This window comes from Palaemon carinicauda, chromosome 37 (assembly GCF_036898095.1).
Source record: "Palaemon carinicauda isolate YSFRI2023 chromosome 37, ASM3689809v2, whole genome shotgun sequence".
NCBI classification, from domain to species: domain Eukaryota; kingdom Metazoa; phylum Arthropoda; class Malacostraca; order Decapoda; family Palaemonidae; genus Palaemon; species Palaemon carinicauda.
This window is the reverse complement of record NC_090761.1, coordinates 25,963,575-25,989,079: the sequence shown is the minus strand read 5'-3', so window position 1 is coordinate 25,989,079 and position 25,505 is coordinate 25,963,575. Positions and strand designations below refer to the sequence as shown.

The 25,505-nt window shown below is 37.2% G+C and overlaps 1 protein-coding gene across 4 annotated transcripts in view; it reads left to right on the top strand.

Moving 5' to 3' along the window:
• LOC137629518 (uncharacterized) overlaps positions 1-25,505 on the top strand; it is a 58,542-nt gene that overhangs the window by 15,760 nt on the left and 17,277 nt on the right. For 3 of the 4 annotated variants that reach the window (XM_068360899.1, XM_068360900.1, XM_068360897.1), the window contains exons 1-3: positions 822-2,395; positions 3,797-5,424; positions 6,400-6,519. In XM_068360899.1, coding sequence (XP_068217000.1) covers positions 2,072-2,395; positions 3,797-3,877 — 405 coding nt within the window. In that variant the 5' untranslated portion in view covers positions 822-2,071 and the 3' untranslated portion in view covers positions 3,878-5,424; positions 6,400-6,519. Of the gene's footprint in view, positions 1-821; positions 2,396-3,796; positions 5,425-6,399; positions 6,520-25,505 lie in introns of those variants that run through there. The other variant, XR_011041524.1, reaches the window with a different exon arrangement.

Sequence of the window (25,505 nt, the reverse complement as noted above, 5' to 3'; positions counted from 1 at the left end):
CTGCAAAGCAACATGGATTCTGCAGAGAAATGTGGTTAACGTGGATTCTGCAGAGCAACGTGGATTCTGCAGAGCAACGTGGATTCTGCAGAGCAACGTGGATTCTGCAGAGTAATGTGGATTCTGCAGAGCAACATGGATTCTGCAGAGAAATGTGGTTAACGTGGATTCTGCAGAGCAACGTGGATTCTGCAGACCAACATGGATTCTGCAGTGAAATGTTGTTAACGTGGATTCTGCAGAGCAATGTGGATTCTGCAGAGCAATGTGGATTCTGCAGAGCAATGTGGATTCTGCAGTGAAACGTGGATTACGTGGATTCTGCACAGTGATGTGGATTCTGCACAGTAATGTGGATTCTGCAAAGCAATGTGGATTCTGCAGAGCAATGTGGATTCTGCAGAGCAATGTGGATTTTGCAGAGCAAGATGAGTTCTGCAGAGTAATGTAGATTCTGTAAAGCAATGTGGATTCTGCAGAGAAATGTGGATAACGTGGATTCTGCAGAGCACCGTGGATTTTGCAAATAAATGTGGATTCTGTAGATCAACATGGATTCTGCAGAGAAATGTGGTTAATGGGGATTCTGCAGAGCAACGTGGATTCTGCAGAGCAACGTGGATTCTGCAGAGTAATGTGGATTCTTCAGAGCAACATGGATTCTGCAGAGAAATGTGGTTAACGTGGATTCTGCAGAGCAACGTGGATTCTGCAGAGCAACGTGGATTCTGCAGAGCAACGTGGATTCTGCAGAGCAACGTGGATTCTGCAGAGAAATGGGGTTAACGTGGATTCTGCAGAGTAATGTGGATTCTGCAGAGTAATGTGGATTCTGCAGAGCAACATGGATTCTGCAGAGAAATGTGGTTAACGTGGATTCTGCAGAGCAACGTGGATTCTGCAGAGCAACGTGGATTCTGCAGAGCAACGTGGATTCTGCAGAGCAACGTGGATTCTGCAGAGCAACATGGATTCTGCAGAGCAACATGGATTCTGCAGAGAAATGTGGATAACGTGGATTCTGCAGAGCAACAGGGATTCTGCAGAGAAATGTGGATAACGTGGATTCTGCAGAGCAACAGGGATTCTGCAGAGAAATGTGGATAACGTGGATTCTGCAGAGCAACTTGGATTCTGCAGAGCAACGTGGATTCTGCAGTGAAACGTGGATTACGTGGATTCTGCACAGTGATGTGGATTCTGCACAGTAATGTGGATTCTGCACAGTAATGTGGATTCTGCAAAGCAATGTGGATTCTGCAGAGCAATGTGGATTCTGCAGAGCAAGATGAGTTCTGCAGAGTAATGTCGATTCTGTAAAGCAATGTGGATTCTGTAGAGAAATGTGGATAACGTGGATTCTGCAGAGCACCGTGGATTCTGCAGAGCACCGTGGATTCTGCAAATAAACGTGGATTCTGTAGACCAACATGGATTCTGCAGAGAAATGTGGTTAATGAGGATTCTGCAGAGCAACGTGGATTCTGCAGAGTAATGTGGATTCTGCAGAGCAACGTGGATTCTGCAGAGAAATGTGGTTAACGTGGATTCTGCAGAGAAATGTGGTTAACGTGGATTCTGCAGAGAAATGTGGTTAACGTGGATTCTGCAGAGCAACGTGGATTCTGCAAAGCAACGTGGATTCTGCAGACCAACATGGATTCTGCAGACCAACATGGATTCTGCAGAGAAATGGGGTTAACGTGGATTCTGCAGAGTAATGTGGATTCTGCAGAGCAACATGGATTCTGCAGAGAAATGTGGTTAACGTGGATTCTGCAGAGCAACGTGGATTCTGCAGAGCAACGTGGATTCTGCAGAGAAATGTGGTTAACGTGGATTCTGCAGAGCAACGTGGATTCTGCAGAGCAACGTGGATTCTGCAGAGCAACATGGATTCTGCAGAGCAACATGGATTCTGCAGAGAAATGTGGATAACGTGGATTCTGCAGAGCAACACGGATTCTGCAGAGAAATGTGGATAACGTGGATTCTGCAGAGCAACAGGGATTCTGCAGAGAAATGTGGATAACGTGGATTCTGCAGAGCAACATGGATTCTGCAGAGAAATATGGATTCTGCAGAGAAATATGGATTCTGCAGAGAAATATGGATTCTGCAGAGAAATATGGATTCTGCAGAGAAATATGGATTCTGCAGAGAAATATGGATTCTGCAGAGAAATGTGGTTAACGAGGATTTTGCAGAGCAACGTGGATTCTACAGAGCAACGTGGATTCTACAGAGCAACGTGGATTCTGCAGAGAAATGTGTTTTCTGCAGAGCAACATGGATTCTGCAGAGAAATGTGGATAACGAGGATGCAGCAGAGCAACGAGGATCCTGCAGAGAAACTGGAATTTGTGGCAAAATACGTTTAGCTGCTGAATGGATGGTAAGGAATTTTTCTATGGACTTCAGTCACCTAATATTTCCCCAGCAATGCTAAAGGAGTATTTAATTTGCATACGGTATGTATGTAAATATGAAATATAAATACAGCATATGCTGGTTTAGTTCATGAGAAAATTAAAAATAATTCATATCAAGTTAGTCTGCAAACTTTAGCCTGATTTTTTCGAGATATTCCAAAAATTGAGAGTACCAATACAAAAAATCTTATAATTGAAATAGTTATTTGCAGTTGTATTTCACTTTCGTGTTTTATTCTAATTAAAAATGGGGTTTTGATAATTAGTGCATTAACTTTATCTAGCCTTTGTTAATACCATATGTGACACCTGTTTTGTTTTCCAAGTTTTATTTTAAGCAACTCACCACTTGATGTAAAAAAAATTTTAGCATGAGTATTAGGCCTACAGTAGAGCATTTTTCTTAAAGACTGCTCATAAATGACAAAGAACGGTGACATTGCTCTAGTTAGCAAGACAATACCCTAGAGACTGACCATATACATACATGACAAGCACCAAAACCACCTCTCTACCTTAGCTAGGACCAGTGAGGACCAGGCAATGGCTGCTGATGACTCGGCAGGTAGATCTATATGCTCCCCCAACTCCTTAACTCACGGGGAGGGTGAGGTTACAGACACTAAAAGAGACTAGTGTCCGAGTGGTACTCGGACCCCAGTCTGGCAGATCACCAGACGTTCCCAATAGGCCACCACAACCTGTCAAGAGATATTAGTTATACCTATGGGTTAGTGATTGTTAGACTCCATTCAAATAAATAATTGAATAAAATGTAAGTGAAGTTACTGTGTTCATTATACACTGAAACATCCCTGCCTGTTGATCTGCCGGACTGGGGTTCGAGTCCCCGCTGAAGCTCGGTATTTTCTTGTAGTATCTGCAACCTCACCATCCTTGTGAGTCAAGGATGGGAGTTTTCGGAGAATATAGGTTTACCTGCTGATTTATTAGCAGCCAGTGCCTGTCCCTCAATGGCCCTAGCTAGGGTGGGGAGATGGTTTTGCCGCTGGTTACATGTATATATGGTTAGTCCCTAGGAGTCTAGGGTATTGTCTTGTCGAGGCATTGTCACTGTCCCTTTCTTCCGCCATTCATGAGTAACCGTTAAACCTGTGTCTTTTCAGGTTGTCTGGGAATTTCAATTAAATATTTCTTTCAATAAATAGTTTTACATTAATTGCAAACTATTCCTAATGTTGTATATACTAATTCTAGTAAAATATTTTTTTTCATACTACAGTATACTACAAAATGTCAGGATGTATAATGAGCTATCTCTAAAATATTTATGCAAGTTTAAAGCAATATCTTAATGAATTTAAAAAAGTACAGCGTATTGCATAGTATTTTTTCCTTTGCAGGTTCACCATAACAGCTACTGCCTTCTAAATCTAAATGAAGAGACCATAGGAAATCTGTTATTGCATAAGCAATGCATTTGATGCAAGATAACTGCATTAAAGTTTACAGGGGAACTTTTTTATCCAGAACACAGGAGACATTGAATCTTTGGGAAGTGTAATTTAGTTAAGGATATCAGTGTTGAGGACTACACACAATAGTAAATAAATGAGAATAAAGTTTAAGGAAGAAAGCATGATACGTGTATTTAAAGGCCATTGAAAAATACACATTGGCAAGAACATTCTTTATAGATCTATCAATGAGAGTTAAAGATGATGAAAATTATAAATGATTGAAGTAGAAAAGTTTTGGCTGACAAAGCTGAGACTGCCAAGAGTAAAATTCTGCTTGCTATGTCCTAGCCTGCCGAGCAGTGACTCCTGTCCTTAAGAGATAAGACGTGCTCTTTTAATATCTGTGCAGCATGTATACAGTAATTTCTTCATCTACATTACTTGTTTTATCTTGAATGTCACTGCCATTTCGATTTAGATTGGTTTCAAAGTTTTTCTTGAAGTTTTGTCATTTTACTCTGTCTCTTCAATAGTGTATGTTGTAAAATTTAAGTCCTTGTGACTCGAGATTATGCGGCTCTCAAAATTTTCCTTTTTCTTCTAGCCTATATCCTCTACATTGGGTCTTTTAATTGGTGTTTTAACATAACCTAGATAAGTTACTTAGGGGGTCTATTTGATTTGTCAGAGGGTGTATTGATTTGTTTGCATTTTATTGAGTTTTCTACCAGCCAGACTCCTTTGTCTGGCAGCTTTCCTTAACTAGGAAGGTTTTCTGGTTGGTGGTACATTAATTTTATATATCTCATTAATGTAATGACCACCTTTTATACATTCAACTTCTCATCAAATGCTATTCTTGCTCATGCCTTTCATACACCTTGTTTCCTAGAATTTATCGTCTCCTCTTTGACAGTGTAATAAGAATTTTATTATTTTTATACTTTAGAATGAGCAGCCTTTTTATATAGTTAGTTTTATCTCCGTGAGTCATGAACAACAGGGCAAAATATTTGAGAAACCTGCCTATACATATACTGAACACGAAAAAGTAATCAAAACCAGCTATTATTTTATAAAAAACAGTTTGGTAAACTTCCACGTGAAGTACAATACTGCAGTACAGTACAAGAATTCATTGTTACTTTACGACTAAGCAACCAACGCTTATCTCGCCTATAAGTACAGTGTAGGGTCAATTTCTTACCTTTTCTGGTGTTTCTCCCACTGAGCCTCTGATCACCGCTGTCCATACTCCACTTTTTATGTCATTTAACATCTGTAGTACTTTGGCTTTGCTCTCTCTGCTGTAATGAAACCAGTCTCATAAATATATTGGCAGTATAAGTTTCAAGCTGAAGAACCCAAGCTATTCAAGTACTTGCTACAAGCCTTACAGTATGTATAAATGAAGCGAGCTGAAGGAACTCTGTTTCTGCAAGAATTACAAATTTGAAAAGTTATACAAATTCAAGAGAAAATCGTGAACACAATCAAGATGGACTGAAGTAGAACCTCCCATAAATATAGCAGAGGAGCAAAATCATCCTTCGAAACTGACGCCGTTGTTGGTGAGTGTTCAAGCATTTAGTTTTAAAACCTATCTAGTAACAATTCGAACCTTCAACTTTATTAAACTCAATTTAATGAACCTTCATTTTAGCAGACTTAAAATTGATGGGTAACTTCGACAATTTACTTGCATTCAATTTGATATAACCCAACTTAATTTACCCTAGCTAAACGTATGGACCTCGGTTTATCAGACCACGACTTTGTCCTCAGTGTAACCGAACACAACTTTCTTTTAAGACCTCCATTTTCAGATTTTGTTTAAAATCTCAAATTATAAAGCTGAGCCAACAGACCACAGCTTAATGGCCGACAATTTATAAGACAATAACTTAATGGCCGACAATTTATAAGACAATAACTTAATTGACCTCATTTTGATACAGAAATAAATGGAACTTAGTTTGGCAGACCGCAACTTGTTAAATCTCTATATGACAGAGATTTTAAGACCTTGGTTTAATGGACGATCAACTTAACATACCAGTTTAAGACTTTGGTTTAATGGACCATCAACTTAACACAGTTCAAGACCTTTGTTTAATGGACCGTCATCTCGACGCACCTCTACTTGTCAAACAAATTTACTGATTAGTTTCCTTATTTTTATTTTTTCATAACCCTTAAAGGGGGGGGGGGGTGATTTTTGACTGATGAATCCCATGACTCGATTTATATATCAAGAGCAGTTTAACTTACACTAAGAGTTGATATGAAATAGCTTGAGAGGGATTTGTTACCTGACATTCTGCTATTTGCCTTATTTTCTTAATGATCAGCTTTTGTTACCAAATCTTTCAGTTATCAGGGTTTTTTCCAGTGAGATTTTGTTGCTTATCAAAGGGCCAGAAACCAGGGGCATCTTATAAGTTAATTATTAGAATTATTAAAATTATAAAAGTTTTAGAATTCACTCTTTTAAATGAAAAAGAAAATTGAAATTGAACTAATTTTTGCTCTTCCTCTTTTTCTAGATTGTTCGTCTTGAAGAACAATGCTTGGCATTGCATATACATATCGTTCGAGAAGGCAGCTTGTTATATATCTTAAGTGAACCAAACCCTAATCGTCTTCCGGATTCGCAGACTGTCAAGGTGAGGCATTTATAAGATTTGAATAGTCGTGTAATATGTAATTAGTTTTAACATTACGCAATGATCAATTTTCTCAGATACTCATGAAAAGGGCCCAGATATGTAGAATCTGATAATTGCGTAGTATGAGTGGTTAGTTCATGTTGAAATTGAGCCCTATTGGCAGAATTAGAAACTTAATTCATTTGAATTGAGTTACTGATATTGATAAAACTTTAAGTTTCATGGAGGAAAAGTGTATAATGCCTTATTTGCACCATGCACTAATTTTAGCTAGATCTCTATTAATCCAGGTAGTGAAGTTAGTCACTAGGATGCTTGGTTAGTTGGTCCAACATTGTATAGGTGAATATAATTTGCAGACTTGGGAGTTAGTTTGGCGGCATCTCTGAAATATTGGAGGATCTGTCCATTATATTGGTATCAGAATTCCTAATATGGCTTACGAAAATATTTACACGTGCATTAAAATTAACGTTTAATGTTACATTAATGATATTGATTGAAATGCAGTTTAACTGGAAATAAAAGATGACCGATAAATATTTACATACAGTTTGAGCGCACACGAATTCATGCACGCGAAATATTTATCTAAATGTTAGAAAAAAAAAAAAAATTGTATTATTTGGTATTACTTCCCAAGGTTTTGGAGCTATGCACTACACACTGTTGGTATTACTTCCAAAGGCTTTGGAGCTTTGCACTGTACACTGTTTATATTACTTCACAAGTATTCTGAAGCTTTACACTCTACACTGTTGGTATTACTTCCCAAGTCTTTGGAGCTTTACACAAGACTGTTGGTATTGCGTCCCAAGTCTTTGAAGCATTATATTGTACACTACATTACTTCCCAAGTCTTTGAAGCTTTACATTGTACACTGTTGGTATTACTTCCCAAGTCTTTGGAGTTTTACACTGTTGGTATTACTTCCCAAGTCTTTGGAGTTTTACACTGTTGGTATTACTTCCAAGGTCTTTGGAGCTTTACACTGTACACTTTGTATTACTTCCCAAGGCTTTGGAGCTTTACACTGTACACTGTTGGTATTACTTCCAAGGTCTTTGGAGCTTTACACTGTACACTTTGTATTACTTCCCAAGTCTTTGAGGTTTTACACTGTACACTGTTGGTATTACTTCCCAAGTCTTTGAGGTTTTACACTGTACACTGTTTGTATTACTTCCAAGGTCTTTGGAGCTTTACACTGTACATTTTGTATTACTTCCCAAGGCTTTGGAGTTTTACACTGTACACTGTTGGTATTAGTTCCCAAGTCTTAGAACCTTTACACTGTACACTTGATATTACTCCCAAGGCTTTGGAGCTTTACACTGTACACTGTTGGTATTACTTCCCAAGGCTTTGGAGCTTTACACTGTACATTCTTGGTATTACTTCCGAGGTCTTTGGAGCTTTACTTTGTACACTGTTGGTATTACTTCCCAAGGTTTTGGAGCTTTACACTGTATACTGTTGGTATTCGCAAGTCTTTGGAGCTTTACACTGTACACTCTTGGTATTACTTCCGATGTCTTAGGAGCTTTACACTGTACACGGTTGGTATTACTTCCGAGGTCTTTGGAGCTTTACACTGTATACGGTTGGTATTACTCCCAAGTCTTTGGGGCTTTACACTGTACACTCTTGGTATTACTTCCGAGGTCTTTGAGGCTTTACTTTGTACACTGTTGGTATTACTTCCAAAGTCTTTGGAGCTTTACACTGTACACTCTTGGTATTACTTCCGAGGTCTTTGGAGCTTTACACTGTACACGGTTGGTATTACTCCCAAGTCTTTGGAGCTTTACACTGTACACTCTTGGTATTACTTCCCGAGGCTTTGGAGCTTTACACTGTACACTCTTGGTATTACTTCCCGAGGCTTTGGAGCTTTACACTGTACACTCTTGGTATTACTTCCCGAGGCTTTGGAGCTTTACACTGTACACTGTTGGTATTACTTCCGAGGTCTTTGAAGCTTTACTTTGTACACTGTTGGTATTACTTCCCAAGTCTTAGAAGCTTTACACTGTACACTGTTGATATTACTTCCCAAATCATTGGAGCTTTACACTGTACACTGTTGGTATTACTTCCCAAGGCTTTGGAGCTTTACACTGTACACTGTTGGTATTACTTCCCAAATCATTGGAGCTTTACACTGTACACTGTTGGTATTACTTCACAAGGCTTTGGAACTTTACACTGTACACTGTTGGTATTACTTCCGAGGTCTTTGAAGCTTTACTTTGTACACTGGTGGTATTACTTCCCAAGTCTTAGAAGCTTTACACTGTACACTGTTGATATTACTCCCAAATCATTGGAGCTTTACACTGTACACTGTTGGTATTACTTCCCAAGTTTTTGAAGTTTTTCACCGTACACTGTTGGTATTACTTCCCAAATCATTGGAGCTTTACACTGTACACTGTTGGTATTACTTCCCAAGGCTTTGGAGCTTTACACTGAACACTGTACACTGTTGGTATTACTTTCCAAGGCTTTGGAGCTTTACACTGAACACTGTTGGTATCACTCCCAAGTCTTTGGGGCTTTACACTGTACACTCTTGGTATTACTTCGGAGGTCTTTGGAGCTTTACACTACACGGTTGGTATTACTCCCAAGTCTTTGGGGCTTTACACTGTACACGCTTGGTATTACTTCGGAGGTCTTTGGAGCTTTACACTGTACACGGTTGGTATTACTCCCAAGTCTTTGGAGCTTTACACTGAACACTGTTGGTATTACTCCCAAGTCTTTGGAGCTTTACACTGTACACGGTTGGTATTACTCCCAAGTCTTTGGCGCTTTACACTGTACACTCTTGGTATTACTTCTGAGGTCTTTGAAGCTTTACTTTGTACACTGTTGGTATTACTTCCCAAGTCTTTGGAGCTTTACACTGTACACTGTTGGTATTACTTCCCAAATCTTCGGAGCTTTACACTGTACACTGTTGGTATTACTAAGCAAGTTTTGAAGTTTTTCACCGTACACTGTTGGTATTACTTCCCGAGGCTTTGGAGCTTTACACTGTACACTGTTGGTATTACTTCCCAAGGTTTTGGAGCTTTATACTGTATACTGTTGGTATTACTTCGCAAGTCTTAGGCGCTTTACACTGAACACTGTTGATATTACTCCCAAGTCTTTGGAGCTTTACACTGTACACTGTTGGTATTACTTCCGTAGTCTTTGGAGCTTTACACTGTACACGGTTGGTATTACTCCCAAGTCTTTGGGGCTTTACACTGTACACTCTTGGTATTACTTCCGAGGTCTTTGAAGCTTTACACTGTACACTGTTGGTATTACTTCCCAAGTCTTTGGAGCATTACACTGTACACTCTTGGTATTACTTCCGAGGTCTTTGGATCTTTACACTGTACACGGTTGGTATTACTCCCAAATCTTTGGAGCTTTACACTACACTGTTGGTATTACTTCCCGAGGCTTTGGAGCTTTACAATGTACACTGTACACTGTTGGTATTACTTCCCAAGTCTTTGGAGCTTTACACTGAACACTGTTGGTATTACTCCCAAGTCTTTGGAGCTTTACACTGTACACTCTTGGTATTACTTCCGAGGTCTTTGGGGCTTTACACTGTACACTCTTGGTATTACTTCCGAGGTCTTTGAAGCTTTACTTTGTACACTTTTGGTATTACTCTCAAGGTTTTGGATCTTTACACTGTACACTGTAGGTATTACTTACCAAGTTTTTCAAGTTTTTCACCGTACACTGTTGGTATTACTTCCCAAGTGTTTGGAGCTTTACACTGAACACTTGGTATTACTACCCAAGTCTTTGGAGCTTTACACTGTACACTGTTGGTATGTCTTACCAAAGCTTTGGAGCTTCACACTGTACATTGTTGGTATTACTTCCCAAGGCTTTGGAGCTTTGTAATATACAATGTTGTTACTACTTAACCCTGGATAGGTACGATGGGTCGTTCGCGACCCCGAGCGTCAAAAAAAAACAGGTTTTTCTCACGTGACTCACCCCCGTGACTGAATTTGTGGGTGATCGACCTGCAGGAGGTGTCTCCCCTACACGCTCTAGTAGTGTCCAGATGTGCATTGCTGTAGCTGTACTCCTTCCCCGATTTCTGAGACGCGTCGGGGTCGAGCGCGACCGAGTTTACCCTTCTAAGGTAGTTTGCATAATTATCAAAGTTATTACGTATTATGAAATTGTCGTAGAATGGTGCAACTTGTATAGGTTATCAGTTGTGGAAAGTCTTGGTGGATTGTTTGGCTACCATGTGCATGATTTTTTTTTAGTTAAAATGTCGTTCATCACCACGAGGACCATTTTACCGCGAGTGCCCCTTTTTCATTTTTTTTCATTTTTTTGCCAAGTCATTTTTCCGTAAGATATTGCCACAATAGTGTCGTAAAACTTTTGCTTGTTTAGTATTGGAAAGTGTGTCTAGATGATCTGGCTACCCATGCATGACTTTGTTTTTGTCAGATACGACGTAGTTATTGGTATATTGGGTATTTAACTGCGGTTACCAATTTCTGTTTTTTTTTCAATATTTGTAAAAATTACTACGTAGTAAGGAATTGCCGTATATTATTCATTTTTTTTTCATGTTTGTGTTAGAAAGTGTGCCTTGATGGTTGGGCTAACACGTGCATGTCTTTTTTTTTATCTGAGATGCCGTATATTAGAATGTCGGGCATTTTACCGCGAGTACCCCTTTTTCATTTTTTTTCATTTTTCTGCCAAGTCATTTTTCCGTAAGATATTGCGAAATAGTGTCGTAAAACTTTTGCTTTTTTAGTGTTGGAAAGTGTGTCTAGATGATCTGGCTACCCATGCGTGATTTTGTTTTTGTCAGATACGACGTAGTTATTGGTATATTGGGTATTTAACTGCGGTTGCCAATTTCTGTTTTTTTTTCAATATTTGTAAAAATTTACTACGTAGTAAGGAATTGCCGTATATTATTGATTTTTTTTTCATGTTTGTGTTAGAAAGTGTGCCTTGATGGTTGGGCTAACACGTGCATGTCTTTTTTTTTTATCTGAGATGCCGTTTATTAGAATGTTGGGCATTTTTCCGCGAGTGCCCCTTTTTATTTGTTTTGCATTTTTTTGCTTAGTCATGTTACCGTAAGGAATTGGCAAGTAGTGTCGCAAAACTTATATTTTTATAGTGTTGGAAAGTGTTTCTAGATGATCTGGCTACCCATGCCTATTTTTTTTTTAGCCAGATATGGCGTATATATAAGTATGTGTTCGATTTTCCTGTGATTGCCATTTTTTCGTTTTTTCCCATTTCTTTCAAAATTACTACGTACTAAGGAACTATCACAGAGTAATGATTCATTTATATGTTTATTTGTCGGAAAATGTGCCTTGATGGTTTGCCTAGCACGTGGCTGAAATTTTTTTTTTCTGAAATGCCGTATATTAGAATGGCCATTTTTCCACGAGTGCCCCTTTTTATTTGTTTTGCATTTTTTTGCTTAGTCATGTTACCGTAAGGAATTGGCAAGTAGTGTCGCAAAACTTATAATTTAATAGTGTTGGAAAGTGTTTCTAGATGATCTGGCTACCCATGCCTATCTTTTTTTTTTTTAGCCAGATATGGCGTATATATAGGTATGTGTTCGATTTTCCTGTGATTGCCATTTTTTCGTTTTTTCCCATTTCTTTCAAAATTACTACGTACTAAGGAACTATCACAGAGTAATGATTCATTTAGATGTTTATTTGTCGGAAAATGTGCCTTGATGGTTTGCCTAGCACGTGGCTGAATTTTTTTTTTCTGAAATGCCGTATATTAGAATGTTAGCCATTTTTCCGCAAGTGCCCCTTTTTATTTGTTTTGCATTTTTTCGCTTAGTCATGTTACCGTAAGGAATTGGCAAGTAGTGTCGCAAAACTTATATTTTATAGTGTTGGAAAGTGTTTCTAGATGATCTGGCTACCCATGCCTATCTTTTTTTTAGCCAGATATGGCGTATATATAGGTATGTGTTCGATTTTCCGGTGATTGCCATTTTTTCGTTTTTTCCCAATTCTTTCAAAATTACTACGTACTAAGGAACTATCACAGAGTAATGATTCCTCTAGATGTTTATTTGTCGGAAAATTTTGTTTACTTTTTTTTTTGATTGAATATCATCAAATTTTCTTAGCTAAAATATTATATTGTTTTACATTTTTTTTTTTTCGATTTTATTTCCCTTCAAAAAATTTTTTTTTGGTCAGAATTTTAATTTTATAGTCGTAAAATAATCGACAATTATCCAGCAACCCACCATACAATTTTTATGCATATCCAATAATAATTAGATTAGTAAATAACACCTTGAAATTGACATACCCTTCCTACATTTCAAGTGGCAGATTAGGGGTCTGAGTCAGTGTGGTTGGCGGCCATTTTGTGGACATATCCGAAGCGTAAGCTGCCCTATCTATATATATATTCTTGTTCCCTATAGAATTTGTGATATTTTGGTATGTTTTTACCTGCATAAATATCATATTATATATTAAATATATGAATTTTTTTACAAAATTTCTAAGTACTCAAAAAATTACCTTTAGATATGGTCCCTGATATAAATGTAATTTACAAAATAATGAAGATTTTTTACATATTTCTATTTTAGGATAACATATGTTTATTCCCTAAAAAAATTAGCCACTTCTTATTTCATTTGGGTACCCCAAAAAATTCATGAAATTTGGACAAATTTTTTTGGCCAAAAAAAGTTACCCTTTTTTCTCATTTCAGATCTTCACCTCCATGGGTCTGACTTCATCCAAAATACATCAAGATGTGTCCTAAACATTCAAGAATCAATTCCTAAAAGGATTTGTGTATATATGTATAAACTTTTTTTTTATGAATTTTTATGTCAGGTCTTTTTTTTTCTACTTAATTTTTTAAAATATTTATAATAAATATTTTTCCTGCAGATGAGTACTATTTATCTTTACAGTTGTTTTAAGCATTCATTGAAGTTTTTTTTGGCAAAAGAAAAAAGGAGGTTACTGCAAAAACTGATTTTTCAAGTATTTTTTTTGGCGTCGGGGTCGTTCGCGTCCGAGTATACCCTTAAAGGGGTGTCCGAGGAGCGTACCTATCCAGGGTTAATAAGGCTTTGGAGCTTTACACTACCCAATTGGTATTACTTCCCAAGGTTTTTGGATCTTTACACTGTACGCTGTTGATATTACTCCCTAAGACTTTGGAGCTTTACAATGTACACAGCTCGTATTACTTCCCAAGTCTTTGGAGATTTACACTGTGCAATTTTGGTATTACTTCCCAAGTCTTTGGTGGTTTACACTACACTGTTGATATTATTTCACAAATCTTTGGAGCTTTTCACTGTACACTGTTGGTATTACTTCCCAAGTCTTTGAAGCTTTGCACCGTACACTGTTGGTATTACTTCCCAAGTCTTTGAAGCTTTGCACCGTACACTGTTGGTATTACTTCCCAAGTCTTTGAAGCTTTACACTGTACACTGTTGGTATTACTTCCCAAATATTTGAAGCTTTACAATGTACACTGTTGGTATTACTTCCCAAGTCTTTGAAGCTTTACAATGTACACTGTTGGTATTACTTCCCAAGTCTTTGAAGCTTTACACTGTACACTGTTGGTATTACTTCCCAAATATTTGAAGCTTTACACACTACACTGTTGGTATTACTTCCCAAGTCTTTGAAGCTTTACACTGTACACTGTTGGTATTACTTCCCAAGTCTTGGAAGTTTTACACTGTACACTGTTGGTATTACTTCCCAAGTCTTGGAAGCGTTACACGTTGCACTGTTGGTATTAATTCCCAACTATTTGAAGCTTTACATTGTACACTGTTGGTATTACTTCCCAAGTCTTGGAAGCTTTACACTGTACACTGTTGGTATTACTTCCAAATATTTGAAGCTTTACATTGTACACTGTTGGTATTACTTCCCAAGTCTTGGAAGCTTTACACTGTACACTGTTGATATTACTTCCCAAGTCTTTGAGGTTTTACACTGTACACTGTTGGTATTACTTCCCAAGTTTTGGAAGCGTTACACTGTGCACTGTTGGTATTAATTCCCAAATATTTGAAGCTTTACATTTTACACTGTTGGTATTACTTCCCAAGTCTTGGAAGCTTTACACTGTACACTGTTGGTATTACTTCCCAAATATTTGAAGCTTTACATTGTACACTGTTGGTATTACTTCCCAAATATTTGAAGCTTTACACCGTACGTGGTTCGTATTACTTCCCAAATATTTGAAGCTTTACACTGTACACTGTTGGTATTAATTCCCAAGTCTTTGAAGCTTTACACTGTACACTGTTGATATTACTTCCCAAATATTTGAAGCTTTACACCGTACACTGTTGGTATTACTAACCAAGTCTTTGAAGCTTTACACCGTACACTGGTGGTATTACTTCCCAAGTCTTTGAAGCTTTACACTGACACTGTTGGTATTAATTCCCAAGTCTTTGAAGCTTTACGCTGTACACTGTTGGTATTACTTCCCAAATATTTGAAGCTTTACACTGTACACTGTACACTGTTGGTATTACTTCCCAAATATTTGAAGCTTTACACTGTACACTGTTGGTATTAATTCCCAAGTCTTTGAAGCTTTACACTGACACTGTTGGTATTAATTCCCAAGTCTTTGAAGCTTTACACTGACACTGTTGGTATTAATTCCCAAGTCTTTGAAGCTTTACACTGACACTGTTGGTATTAATTCCCAAGTCTTTGAAGCTTTACGCTGTACAATGTTGGTATTACTTCCCAAATATTTGAAGCTTTACACTGTACACTGTTGGTATTACTTCCCAAATATTTGAAGCTTTACACTGTACACTGTTGGTATTACTTCCCAAATATTTGAAGCTTTACACTGTACACTGTTGGTATTAATTCCTAAATATTTGAAGCTTTACACTGTACACTGTTGGTATTAATTCCCAAATATTTGAAGCTTTACACTGTACACTGTTGGTATTACTTCCCAAATATTTGAAGCTTTACACCGTACACTGTTGGTATTAATTCCCAAGTCTCTGAAGTTTTACACTGACACTGTTGGTATTAATTCCCAAGTCTTTGAAGCTTTACACTGTACACTGTTGGTATTACTTCCCAAATATTTGAAGCTTTACACTGTACACTGTTGGTATTAATTCCCAAGTCTTTGAAGCTTTACACTGTACACTGTTGGTATTACTTCCCAAATATTTGAAGCTTTACACCGTACACTGTTGGTATTACTTCCCAAATATTTGAAGCTTCACACTGTACACTGTTGGTATTAATTCCCAAGTCATGGAAGCTTTATACTGTACACTGTTGGTATTACTTCCCAAATATTTGATATTTGAAGCTTTACACTGTACACTGTTGGTATTACTTACCAAATATTTGAAGCTTTACACCGTACACTGTTGGTATTACTTCCCAAGTCTTTGAAGCTTTACACTGTACACTGTTGGTATTACTTCCCAAGTCTTTGAAGCTTTACACTGTACACTGTTGGTATTACTTCCCAAGTCTTTGAAGCTTTACACTGTACACTGTTGGTATTACTTCCCAAGTCTTTGAAGCTTTACACCGTACACTGTTGGTATTACTTCCCAAGTCTTTGAAGCTTTACACCGTACACTGTTGGTATTACTTCCCAAATCTTTGAAGCTTTACACCGTACACTGTTGGTATTACTTCCCAAATATTTGAAGCTTTACACTGTACACTGTTGGTATTACTTAACAAGTCTTTGAAGCTTTACACTGTACACTGTTGGTATTACTTCCCAAATATTTGAAGCTTTACACCATACACTGTTGGTATTACTTCCCAAATATTTGAAGCTTTACACTGTACACTGTTGGTATTAATTCCCAAGTCTTTGAAGCTTTACACTGTACACTGTTGGTATTACTTCCCAAATATTTGAAGCTTTACACTGTACACTGTTGGTATTACTTCCCAAGTCTTTGAAGCTTTACACTGTACACTGTTGGTATTACTTCCCAAATATTTGAAGCTTTACACTGTACACTGTTGGTATTACTTCCCAAGTCTTTGAAGCTTTACACTGTACACTGTTGGTATTACTTCCCAAATATTTGAAGCTTTACACTGTACACTGTTGGTATTACTTCCCAAGTCTTTGAAGCTTTACACTGTACACTGTTGGTATTACTTCCCAAATATTTGAAGCTTTACACTGTACACTGTTGGTATTACTTCCCAAATATTTGAAGCTTTACACTGTACACTGTTGGTATTACTTCCCAAGTCTTTGAAGCTTTACACTGTACACTGTTGGTATTACTTCCCAAATATTTGAAGCTTTACACTACACTGTTGGTATTACTTCCCAAATATTTGAAGCTTTACACTGTACACTGTTGGTATTAATTCCCAAGTCTTTGAAGCTTTACACTGTACACTGTTGGTATTACTTCCCAAGTCTTTGAAGCTTTACACTGTACACTGTTGGTATTACTTCCCAAATATTTGAAGCTTTACACCGTACACTGTTGGTATTACTTCCCAAGTCTTTAAGCTTTACACTGTACACTGTTGGTATTACTTCCCAAATATTTGAAGCTTTACACTGTACACTGTTGGTATTAATTCCCAAGTCTTTGAAGCTTTACACCGTACACTGTTGGTATTACTTCCCAAATATTTGAAGCTTTACACCGTACACTGTTGGTATTACTTCCCAAATATTTGAAGCTTTACACCGTACACTGTTGGTATTACTTCCCAAGTCTTTGAAGCTTTACACTGTACACTGTTGGTATTACTTCCCAAGTCTTTGAAGCTTTACACTGTACACTGTTGGTATTACTTCCCAAATATTTGAAGCTTTACACTGTACACTGTTGGTATTACTTCCCAAATATTTGAAGCTTTACACTGTACACTGTTGGTATTACTTCCCAAATATTTGAAGCTTTACACTACACTGTTGGTATTACTTCCCAAGTCTTGAAGCTTTACACTGTACACTGTTGGTATTACTTCCCAAATATTTGAAGCTTTACACTGTACACTGTTGGTATTACTTCCCAAGTCTTTGAAGCTTTACACTGTACACTGTTGGTATTACTTCCCAAATATTTGAAGCTTTACACCGTACACTGTTGGTATTACTTCCCAAATATTTGAAGCTTTACACTGTACACTGTTGGTATTACTTCCCAAGTCTTGAAGCTTTACACTGTACACTGTTGGTATTACTTCCCAAGTCTTTGAAGCTTTACACTGTACACTGTTGGTATTACTTCCCAAATATTTGAAGCTTTACACTGTACACTGTTGGTATTACTTCCCAAGTCTTTGAAGCTTTACACTGTACACTGTTGGTATTACTTCCCAAATATTTGAAGCTTTACACTGTACACTGTTGGTATTACTTCCCAAGTCTTTGAAGCTTTACACTGTACACTGTTGGTATTACTTCCCAAGTCTTTGAAGCTTTACACTGTACACTGTTGGTATTACTTCCCAAGTCTTTGAAGCTTTACACTGTACACTGTTGGTATTACTTCCCAAGTCTTTGAAGCTTTACACTGTACACTGTTGGTATTACTTCCCAAATATTTGAAGCTTTACACTGTACACTGTTGGTATTACTTCCCAAATATTTGAAGCTTTACACTGTACACTGTTGGTATTACTTCCCAAGTCTTTGAAGCTTTACACTGTACACTGTTGGTATTACTTCCCAAGTCTTTGAAGCTTTACACTGTACACTGTTGGTATTACTTCCCAAATATTTGAAGCTTTACACTGTACACTGTTGGTATTACTTCCCAAGTCTTGGAAGCTTTACACTGTACACTGTTGGTATTACTTCCCAAATATTTGAAGCTTTACACTGTACACTGTTGGTATTACTTCCCAAATATTTGAAGCTTTACACTGTACACTGTTGGTATTACTTCCCAAGTCTTGAAGCTTTACACTGTACACTGTTGGTATTACTTCCCAAATATTTGAAGCTTTACACCGTACACTGTTGGTATTACTTCCCAAATATTTGAAGCTTTACACTGTACACTGTTGGTATTACTTCCCAAGTCTTGGAAGCTTTACACTGTACACTGTTGGTATTACTTCCCAAATATTTGAAGCTTTACACTGTACACTGTTGGTATTACTTCCCAAGTCTTTGAAGCTTTACACTGTACACTGTTGGTATTACTTCCCAAGTCTTGAAGCTTTACACTGTACACTGTTGGTATTACTTCCCAAATATTTGAAGCTTTACACTGTACACTGTTGGTATTACTTCCCAAGTCTTTGAAGCTTTACACTGTACACTGTTGGTATTACTTCCCAAATATTTGAAGCTTTACACTGTACACTGTTGGTATTACTTCCCAAATATTTGAAGCTTTACACTGTACACTGTTGGTATTACTTCCCAAGTCTTTGAAGCTTTACACTGTACACTGTTGGTATTACTTCCCAAATCTTTGAAGCTTTACACTGTACACTGTTGGTATTACTTCCCAAGTCTTTGAAGCTTTACACTGTACACTGTTGGTATTACTTCCCAAATATTTAAGCTTTACACTGTACACTGTTGGTATTACTTCCCAAATATTTGAAGCTTTACACTGTACACTGTTGGTATTACTTCCCAAGTCTTGAAGCTTTACACTGTACACTGTTGGTATTACTTCCCAAGTCTTTGAAGCTTTACACTGTACACTGTTGGTATTACTTCCCAAATATTTGAAGCTTTACACTGTACACTGTTGGTATTACTTCCCAAGTCTTTGAAGCTTTACACTCTACACTGTTGGTATTACTTCCCAAATATTTGAAGCTTTACACTGTACACTGTTGGTATTACTTCCCAAATATTTGAAGCTTTACACTGTACACTGTTGGTATTACTTCCCAAATATTTGAAGCTTTACACTGTACACTGTTGGTATTACTTCCCAAATATTTGAAGCTTTACACTGTACACTGTTGGTATTACTTCCCAAGTCTTGAAGCTTTACACTGTACACTGTTGGTATTACTTCCCAAGTCTTTGAAGCTTTACACTACACTGTTGGTATTACTTCCCAAATATTTGAAGCTTTACACTGTACACTGTTGGTATTACTTCCCAAGTCTTTGAAGCTTTACACTGTACACTGTTGGTATTACTTCCCAAGTCTTGAAGCTTTACACTGTACACTGTTGGTATTACTTCCCAAATATTTGAAGCTTTACACTGTACACTGTTGGTATTACTTCCCAAGTCTTTGAAGCTTTACACTGTACACTGTTGGTATTACTTCCCAAGTATTTGAAGCTTTACACTGTACACTGTTGGTATTACTTCCCAAGTCTTTGAAGCTTTACACTGTCACTGTTGGTATTACTTCCCAAGTCTTTGAAGCTTTACACTGTACACTGTTGGTATTACTTCCCAAATATTTGAAGCTTTACACTGTACACTGTTGGTATTACTTCCCAAATATTTGAAGCTTTACACTGTACACTGTTGGTATTACTTCCCAAGTCTTTGAAGCTTTACACTGTACACTGTTGGTATTACTTCCCAAGTATTTGAAGCTTTACACTGTACACTGTTGGTATTACTTCCCAAGTCTTTGAAGCTTTACACTGTACACTGTTGGTATTACTTCCCAAATATTTGAAGCTTTACACTGTACACTGTTGGTATTACTTCCCAAATATTTGAAGCTTTACACTGTACACTGTTGGTATTACTTCCCAAGTCTTTGAAGCTTTACACTGTACACTGTTGGTATTACTTCCCAAGTCTTTGAAGCTTTACACTGTACACTGTTGGTATTACTTCCCAAATATTTGAAGCTTTACACTGTACACTGTTGGTATTACTTCCCAAATATTTGAAGCTTTACACTGTACACTGTTGGTATTACTTCCCAAGTCTTTGAAGCTTTACACTGTACACTGTTGGTATTACTTCCCAAATATTTGAAGCTTTACACTGTACACTGTTGGTATTACTTCCCAAGTCTTTGAAGCTTTTACACTGTACACTGTTGGTATTACTTCCCAAGTATTTGAAGCTTTACACTGTACACTGTTGGTATTACTTCCCAAGTCTTTGAAGCTTTACACTACACTGTTGGTATTACTTCCCAAGTCTTTGAAGCTTTACACTGTACACTGTTGGTATTACTTCCCAAGTCTTTGAAGCTTTACACTGTACACTGTTGGTATTACTTCCCAAGTCTTTGAAGCTTTACACTGTACACTGTTGGTATTACTTCCCAAGTCTTTGAAGCTTTACACTGTACACTGTTGGTATTACTTCCCAAATATTTGAAGCTTTACACTGTACACTGTTGGTATTACTTCCCAAATATTTGAAGCTTTACACTGTACACTGTTGGTATTACTTCCCAAGTCTTTGAAGCTTTACACTGTACACTGTTGGTATTACTTCCCAAGTCTTTGAAGCTTTACACTGTACACTGTTGGTATTACTTCCCAAGTCTTTGAAGCTTTACACTGTACACTGTTGGTATTACTTCCCAAGTCTTTGAAGCTTTACACTGTACACTGTTGGTATTACTTCCCAAGTTTTGAAGCTTTACACTGTACACTGTTGGTATTACTTCCCAAGTCTTTGAAGCTTTACACTGTACACTGTTGGTATTACTTCCCAAGTCTTTGAAGCTTTACACTGTACACTGTTGGTATTACTTCCCAATCTTGAAGCTTTACTACACTGTTGGTATTACTTCCCAAGTCTTTGAAGCTTTACACTACACTGTTGGTATTACTTCCCAAGTCTTTGAAGCTTTATACTCTACACTGTTGGTATTACTTCCCTATTTGAAGCTTTACACTGTACACTGTTGGTATTACTTCCCAAATCTTTGAAGCTTTACACTGTACACTGTTGGTATTACTTCCCAAGTCTTTGAAGCTTTACACTGTACACTGTTGGTATTACTTCCCAAAGTCTTTGAAGCTTTACACTGTACACTGTTGGTATTACTTCCCAAGTCTTTGAAGCTTTACACTGTACACTGTTGGTATTACTTCCCAAGTCTTTGAAGCTTTACACTGTACACTGTTGGTATTACTTCCCAAGTCTTTGAAGCTTTACACTGTACACTGTTGGTATTACTTCCCAAATATTTGAAGCTTTACACTGTACACTGTTGGTATTACTTCCCAAATATTTGAAGCTTTACACTGTACACTGTTGGTATTACTTCCCAAGTCTTTGAAGCTTTACACTGTACACTGTTGGTATTACTTCCCAAATATTTGAAGCTTTACACCGTACACTGTTGGTATTACTTCCCAAGTCTTTGAAGCTTTACACTGTACACTGTTGGTATTACTTCCCAAGTCTTTGAAGCTTTACACTGTACACTGTTGGTATTACTTCCCAAGTCTTTGAAGCTTTACACTGACACTGTTGGTATTACTTCCCAAGTCTTTGAAGCTTTACACTGTACACTGTTGGTATTACTTCCCAAATATTTGAAGCTTTACACTGTACACTGTTGGTATTACTTCCCAAATATTTGAAGCTTTACACTGTACACTGTTGGTATTACTTCCCAAGACTTTGAAGCTTTACACTGTACACTGTTGGTATTACTTCCCAAGTCTTTGAAGCTTTACACTGTACACTGTTGGTATTACTTCCCAAGTCTTTGAAGCTTTACACTGTACACTGTTGGTATTACTTCCCAAATATTTGAAGCTTTACACTGTACACTGTTGGTATTACTTCCCAAATATTTGAAGCTTTACACTGTACACTGTTGGTATTACTTCCCAAATATTTGAAGCTTTACACTGTACACTGTTGGTATTACTTCCCAAATATTTGAAGCTTTACACTGTACACTGTTGGTATTACTTCCCAAATATTTGAAGCTTTACACTGTACACTGTTGGTATTAATTCCCAAATATTTGAAGCTTTACACTGTACACTGTTGGTATTACTTCCCAAATATTTGAAGCTTTACACTGTACACTGTTGGTATTACTTCCCAAGTCTTTGAAGCTTTACACTGTACACTGTTGGTATTACTTCCCAAATCTTTGAAGCTTTACACTGTACACTGTTGGTATTACTTCCCAAATATTTGAAGCTTTACACTGTACACTGTTGGTATTACTTCCCAAATATTTGAAGCTTTACACTGTTGGTATTACTTCCCAAGTCTTTGAAGCTTTACACTGTACACTGTTGGTATTACTTCCCAAATATTTGAAGCTTTACACTGTACACTGTTGGTATTACTTCCCAAGTCTTTGAAGCTTTACACTGTACACTGTTGGTATTACTTCCCAAATATTTGAAGCTTTACACTGTACACTGTTGGTATTACTTCCCAAGTATTTGAAGCTTTACACTGTACACTGTTGGTATTACTTCCCAAATATTTGAAGCTTTACACTGTACACTGTTGGTATTACTTCCCAAATATTTGAAGCTTTACACTGTACACTGTTGGTATTACTTCCCAAATATTTGAATTTGAAGCTTTACACTGTACACTGTTGGTATTACTTCCCAAATATTTGAAGCTTTACACTGTACACTGTTGGTATTACTTCCCAAGTCTTTGAAGCTTTACACTGTACACTGTTGGTATTACTTCCCAAGTCTTTGAAGCTTTACACTGTACACTGTTGGTATTACTTCCCAAATATTTGAAGCTTTACACCGTACACTGTTGGTATTACTTCCCAAATATTTGAAGCTTTACACTGTACACTGTTGGTATTACTTCCCAAGTCTTTGAAGCTTTACACTGTACACTGTTGGTATTACTTCCCAAATATTTGAAGCTTTACACTGTACACTGTTGGTATTACTTCCCAAATATTTGAAGCTTTACACTGTACACTGTTGGTATTACTTCCCAAATATTTGAAGCTTTACACTGTACACTGTTGGTATTACTTCCCAAATATTTGAAGCTTTACACTGTACACTGTTGGTATTACTTCCCAAATATTTGAAGCTTTACACTGTACACTGTTGGTATTACTTCCCAAATATTTGAAGCTTTACACTGTACACTGTTGGTATTACTTCCCAAGTCTTTGAAGCTTTACACTGTACACTGTTGGTATTACTTCCCAAATATTTGAAGCTTTACACTGTACACTGTTGGTATTACTTCCCAAATATTTGAAGCTTTACACTGTACACTGTTGGTATTACTTCCCAAGTCTTTGAAGCTTTACACTGTACACTGTTGGTATTACTTCCCAAATATTTGAAGCTTTACACTGTACACTGTTGGTATTACTTCCCAAATATTTGAAGCTTTACACTGTACACTGTTGGTATTACTTCCCAAATATTTGAAGCTTTACACTGTACACTGTTGGTATTACTTCCCAAGTCTTTGAAGCTTTACACTGTACACTGTTGGTATTACTTCCCAAATATTTGAAGCTTTACACTGTACACTGTTGGTATTACTTCCCAAATATTTGAAGCTTTACACTGTACACTGTTGGTATTACTTCCCAAATATTTGAAGCTTTACACTGTACACTGTTGGTATTACTTCCCAAATATTTGAAGCTTTACACTGTACACTGTTGGTATTACTTCCCAAGTCTTTGAAGCTTTACACTGTACACTGTTGGTATTACTTCCCAAGTATTTGAAGCTTTACACTGTACACTGTTGGTATTACTTCCCAAATATTTGAAGCTTTACACTGTACACTGTTGGTATTACTTCCCAAGTCTTTGAAGCTTTACACTGTACACTGTTGGTATTACTTCCCAAATATTTGAAGCTTTACACCGTACACTGTTGGTATTACTTCCCAAATATTTGAAGCTTTACACTTACACTGTTGGTATTACTTCCCAAGTCTTTGAAGCTTTACACTGTACACTGTTGGTATTACTTCCCAAGTCTTTGAAGCTTTACACTGTACACTGTTGGTATTACTTCCCAAATATTTGAAGCTTTACACTGTACACTGTTGGTATTACTTCCCAAATATTTGAAGCTTTACACTGTACACTGTTGGTATTACTTCCCAAGTCTTTGAAGCTTTACACTGTACACTGTTGGTATTACTTCCCAAGTCTTTGAAGCTTTACACTGTACACTGTTGGTATTACTTCCCAAGTCTTTGAAGCTTTACACTGTACACTGTTGGTATTACTTCCCAAATATTTGAAGCTTTACACCGTACACTGTTGGTATTACTTCCCAAATATTTGAAGCTTTACACTGTACACTGTTGGTATTACTTCCCAAGTCTTTGAAGCTTTACACTGTACACTGTTGGTATTACTTCCCAAATATTTGAAGCTTTACACTGTACACTGTTGGTATTACTTCCCAAGTCTTTGAAGCTTTACACTGTACACTGTTGGTATTACTTCCCAAATATTTGAAGCTTTACACTGTACACTGTTGGTATTACTTCCCAAATATTTGAAGCTTTACACTGTACACTGTTGGTATTACTTCCCAAATATTTGAAGCTTTACACTGTACACTGTTGGTATTACTTCCCAATATTTGAAGCTTTACACCGTACACTGTTGGTATTACTTCCCAAGTCTTTGAAGCTTTACACTGTACACTGTTGGTATTACTTCCCAAGTCTTTGAAGCTTTACACTGTACACTGTTGGTATTACTTCCCAAATATTTGAAGCTTTACACCGTACACTGTTGGTATTACTTCCCAAGTCTTTGAAGCTTTACACTGTACACTGTTGGTATTACTTCCCAAATATTTGAAGCTTTACACCGTACACTGTTGGTATTACTTCCCAAATATTTGAAGCTTTACACTGTACACTGTTGGTATTACTTCCCAAGTCTTTGAAGCTTTACACTGTACACTGTTGGTATTACTTCCCAAGTCTTTGAAGCTTTACACTGTACACTGTTGGTATTACTTCCCAAGTCTTTGAAGCTTTACACTGTACACTGTTGGTATTACTT